The 5193-nt window shown below is 40.5% G+C and overlaps 1 protein-coding gene across 1 annotated transcript; it reads right to left on the reverse strand.

Moving 5' to 3' along the window:
- Positions 1–1398: 1398 nt before the first annotated feature.
- LOC103241148 (solute carrier family 25 member 36-like) lies at positions 1399–2831 on the reverse strand. The gene is made up of 2 exons (XM_008008241.3): positions 2269–2831; positions 1399–2165 (listed from the first exon to the last, which is right to left on the reverse strand). The coding sequence occupies exons 1-2, from the start codon at positions 2651–2653 to the stop codon at positions 1618–1620; spliced, it is 933 nt and encodes a 310-aa protein (XP_008006432.2). The 5' UTR covers positions 2654–2831; the 3' UTR covers positions 1399–1617.
- Between the last annotated feature and the right edge of the window lie 2362 nt (positions 2832–5193).

The raw sequence follows: 5193 nt of genomic DNA on the forward strand, positions 1-5193 counted from the left end.
GACACGCTGCAGTATCTATAACATTGGGGGCACAACAGGGTACACAGAATACCTAAAACATTTATATTAAGGATCTCCAAAACAACATACTTAAAACCCAGAAAAATGTTATGAACACTGTTTCTGCCTAATACATGATCAATTTTTTTCTTTTTAAATCTTAACATGGTTTTCTCTCCTACTTTCTCACCACCCCCGTCCCCAAAAGGCCACAAAGTGCTTTCACAAAGAGTCATTCTTTTAGATAAAGCCATTGCACAAAATGTACAGTTCAGGTACTGAAATGAGTACCACATTGGCGTCCAGTCGTGGCAGTTTTTATACACCAGAATAGCATAGGCGAAGTCTTTTAAAAGAATTACAGCAAACATCTTTATAAGGGCCATACATGTAACACATTTAAAGTAGTAAAAGGTACAGCTGACTCAATAGCAAAATTTAAAAGCTACATCCTGTTAGCACATTTAACCCAAATGAACTTGAATCTTTCTATGATTTACCACTCAGGAAACTAGGACAGAATAAATTTCTTGTCAAAAGCAGTTTGTTTATTTACACAAAACTAGAAGTTAATTAATGTTATTACCTGCTAAAGCAGATAGCAACGAGGCCCTTGTCTGTAATATTTATACTGTCCCAAATATTAACGTCACCTTAAAATGGCAAAACTTTAAATTACTATTTTCTCTACAAAATAAATGTAATCTATCATATATAGACCTGGAAAAAACCCAAAAGTTCAAATTCTTAATGTGAAAGTAGGGAAATATTCAAAAGTGAAAAATGTTTTATACTTTATGTAAATGATACTTAAGTATGACAAACAGGTGATAATTCAAGTTCATAACTAGTAAGTCACTGAAAGATAAATGCATTCATTCATTCATGTACCACAAAATTAAAGAAGACATGAGGACATGCCGCAGTCAGCGAAATAGCCAAGAATCAACAATTTACTAGTTATTTTGTCCCAAACTATTACCATGTGTGTTTGGTATGTTAACAATTTAAATATCCACATTAGGCTAAACATCAAGCACCTGTTAGCAGTGGAAACTGAAACATTTTGATGCTAAAAAATACACAAGATATTTAGACGCTATTTCATTGGTTGTCAAAAACAGTGACTACTGCAAATAATTAAATATAAAATATTGTGCCAGGTCCTCTCAGGGAAATGTGAAAATAATACTGACGATCTCATTGTCATTGTTGTGATTTTACTGGAATTAAACAAAAGCCAGAAGTTATAGATTTATGACTGCCAGTACTATCTTTGGATAGTTACAATACAGTATGTAAAATTAAAGATGGCTTTGTTTAAAAGACTGCCATAAATCAACAAAACCCAACTGTGTCTGGTGGACATGGTAGAGAGAATGGCAACTTCTAAAGGCATTTCCTTGGAGGTTCTGAGGTTTTTTTTTTTTCCTCCACATTACTGAAAGGCCAAGAAATGTGGTGTGATCACTATAATTCCTACAACAAAACTTCCACTTATAATAGTTACATGTTCCCAAACTATTTTTCTCCTGTCTGCCATGCTGGCTTCCATATTCCATGGTCCACTGTCATCTTTTGGTCTTCTTTTTTTGTAGTACAGCAGCCCTCATGCTGCTATCCATTGAGTAGGTAAACCACCAATTCATAGGTGGCCATCATAATGGCTGTGTTTGGAATCTGTCTCACTAGATGAGTTGTCAGACCACGGTAAAGAGACCCATAACCTTCTTCTTGAACGAGCAAAGCTAGTGTCTGAAAAAAAGATCTGTATTTTGTTCCCTCTTCACGTAGTCTTGTTCTTACAACTTCATGTGGATATGCTATAGTTGTGGTACAATTTTTTGAGGTGGCAGCAGCTAGCATCATTCCCACAAAATCTGATGCTTCTTTCACAGACTCTTCATCATTTTCCATTGTAGAAGCAGCCTTACATTCCAGTAGTTTTTGCTTTATACTTTCATAAATAACAAAATGAACAGTCTCTGATATACCAGCATATGAAGCAGACATGCCCCTATAAAATCCTTTTAGTCCATCTGTCTGATACACTTTACAAACACATTCAAAAGCACCCATTCGCCTTTCCCCACGGTTCCTTGCATCAAGCTGTAACCGAGTCTTTATAAGCCAAATGGGGTTGGTTGCTGTGATTGCAGTAAAACGAGGTTTAAGTTAGTCCATATTTCTACAGGAAGTGACCTGCGGATGGGGAGCATGAGATGACACGATCTCACTCTTTTCTCGGGAGAAATGTACAGTAAATGCCTGCCATTGCCGCTGAAATCATGTGTACTTGGGTAGAATCAGGATCAAATACATCATTCAACTTTTCCTTGCAGTTTGAATAAGCAGCAAAGTATATTGCTCTGGAAGGGGCTACCCCCACTAAATTGGGGCCTAATCCTCTAAACAAGGAACATGGCCCTTCTTTTTCCAAGATCAACTTTAGGCAATGAAGAGGTCCAGGAGACACTATTCGGTTGACACTGGCTCCAGCCATGGTGTTCAGGTGAACTTCAGAAATATAAAGCGTCACAGAAGATGACTGCAGTCGTGTTTTTACAACTTCCAGTGGACATATCAAAATAGCTCCCACTGTACCACCACATCCCCCGGCAAACAGATGCACCAGCGTGTCCCTCTGGCTCATTCTCTCTCCCGCATGTCCTCCGGGCGCTGAGGCGGGACGCGGATCTGGCCGCCCGCTACGGCAGGCGGCTTCGGTCCGGGACTGGAGACTCACAGCGCCCCGGGGATGGCGAGGAGAGCTGGCCGAGACGCGGCTGCAGAAGGCAACCCGGCACAGCCCTCCCCGCGGCACTCTAGCCGCCCCGCCACCTGCCTAAGCGCGCCGCCCTCCACCAAAGGCTCGAGAGGAGGTCATTCTTAATCTGATAAATGATGTCTACTGAAAACCTAGAAGTAAATCTCATACTCTATAAAATACTGGTTCTCTTTAAATCAGGAGCAATACAAGAATTACTATTATCAATTATTTTATTTAATGTTTTGCTGGAGTTGCTGGCCAATGCAGCAAGATAAGAAAATAACAAAAGTAAAAAACACTGTAATAAAATGAACAGAGCTATTATTATTTGAAGATAATATGACCTGTCTACATGGTAAACCCACCAAAAAATGCTTGTTTTTTACTGTTGAGAAGCTGGGTCATATTCGACAGTCAAGAATTCTGGAATAAGTTTTCATCAAATCCCTATTGAACTGCATAGTATACACTGCACTGAAAAGTATGATTATGAGAGCCAGGTAATAGCATAAAAACTATTTGTTAAGTCAAAAGAGATTACAAAGATATATGTGCATAGAAAAAAAGAGTAGATGGGAATATTGCTTAGTGCTAAAGGGAACGGTTAGGTGGCAAGATCATGAATTAATTTTCCATGTATTCTTTATGTCCCACATCTTCTGTGTTGTGGCTATATTTTTTATAACAAAAGTATTTTTAAAATTTGTACTAATGAGAACCTTTGGACTCTTCCTGCAGATTTAGTGGTGCTTGTTGACTTGCGTCAGAGAGTCGTTGTAGACAATACAGTTTCACCTAACCTTTAACTGCACAGTAAGTCAGACACATTTATTGGGTTATGACTCATATTTAGAACCTGACATATAATGAATACCGGTAAGATATCATCTTACCTTATGAAACACAATAACTTCTTTATTCACTAAAATAACTGAAAATGGCACTGCACCCAAACTTCACAGAAATGTACATCGAGGCATTGTGATAGAGTAAAACAGAAGAAAAAGGAGTTAAACAAAGTCTGTAGATCCAAATCCTAGTCTTGGCTTTCCCATACTAGGCTTGGTTTCCTAATTCAAAATGTGAATAGTGAGAAAGTGCCCTGTTTATAACATTGATTTGTCATGAGGGCAAAACAAAGAACCCCAAAACTGAACCCCAAATTAGATGGCCTAGAAGAGATGGTAGAAGCAATTTCCACTGGCTGTTCATACTCGTCCAAGTGGCCTTTGTTTGAGTTCTTCTGGGAATGGGGCAAACACTGTCTCTGCATTGCTGAGTGCTCAATGTATTGTTACGAAGACCTTTTTCACATTGGCCTCCTGGACGTCTACCCCATTGCCTTCGTTCTGTCTCTGGGTTAGGGTACCGTGATTCCTGGTGTGGCCTCGTGGCTTCCAGGTGTACGGATGTCAATCTTCTTAGCCTAAGGGCCCGTGGGAGAGCCTAGCTGGTCTTCTTTGGCCATGAACAGCCTTTGTTATTGTTTTCTCTGCATGCCATGACAGGAGCGTGTCTGGGGCTTTCTCCAGTGTGACCCTCCTTCATATCAGAAGGTACACTCCCACTGGGGCAGCTAAGCACACAGCCTCCTACCACACATAATTCACTGTGGACGTCTTGGTCAGCCAAGACTCTGGCATTTGTTTAGTTTTGTTTTCCACTAGTGCTTTGCTTTTTCATATGCCTTGTCCTGTACTTAACAATATGAGGTCAGGGAAATAAGAGTGGGATTTTAGTCTGTGATAAATCTCACGATGTTAGATTTAGCCTATGGTTCTATCTTAATGGAATCTTTTGGGATCCTGGTTTGCTCTCTCAATGAATTCGTAGTCCATTTTAACTCCAGGACTCCCAGAATGTGGTAAGCTTGCCTGCTCTGCCCTTCTGCTGTAGAAGCCTGTTCTGTACCTCCTAGCTCCCTCCCCAGCCCCTGGCTTGGCCTCGAGGCATTCTCCTTTCCTGCATTCATGGCCTCCAGGAATATTACCACACACCATCTGCACATCATCTGGTTCTTTTGGCCAATGCTCACTTGATAATGTTTTTTTGGCTTCAGTTTCCAGTTCTGCTTTCTAAATCTGTATTTGCTTTCTTTGGAAAATGTATTCCTTCCTCCCTACCCTCCCTCCTTTCCTGCATTCCTCTGCTCTGTACTCTCCACAACTGAAGAGTGCCATGACCATGCCCATGCCCAGCCTGGCTGCCTCTTTTCTGGGAGGAGAGGTCAGCTCCACACCTGAGAGCTAGGGTAGAACCGAATACCTGGAACTGAGCCTGAGGCTTTCCAGTAGAGCACACTCTTCAGATGGACTCATTTACCATTGAGTATGGGTGTTTATACATGTATCCAACTCTACTAACCATATTCTTAATTTTGCTCACAAGACAGATGTTTGCAGATACTTACATGAAATTCTGAT

This window comes from Chlorocebus sabaeus, chromosome 14 (genome assembly GCF_047675955.1).
Source record: "Chlorocebus sabaeus isolate Y175 chromosome 14, mChlSab1.0.hap1, whole genome shotgun sequence".
NCBI classification, from domain to species: Eukaryota; Metazoa; Chordata; class Mammalia; order Primates; family Cercopithecidae; genus Chlorocebus; species Chlorocebus sabaeus.

Coding starts and splice junctions, on each gene's coding strand:
- LOC103241148 (XM_008008241.3), bottom strand. CDS start 2,653: ATGAGCCAGAGGGACACGCTGGTGCATCTGTTTGCCGGGGGATGTGGT. Junction 2,166..2,268: donor GATTTCAGCGGCAATGGCAG/GCATTTACTGTA, acceptor AACTTAAACCTC/GTTTTACTGCAATCACAGCA.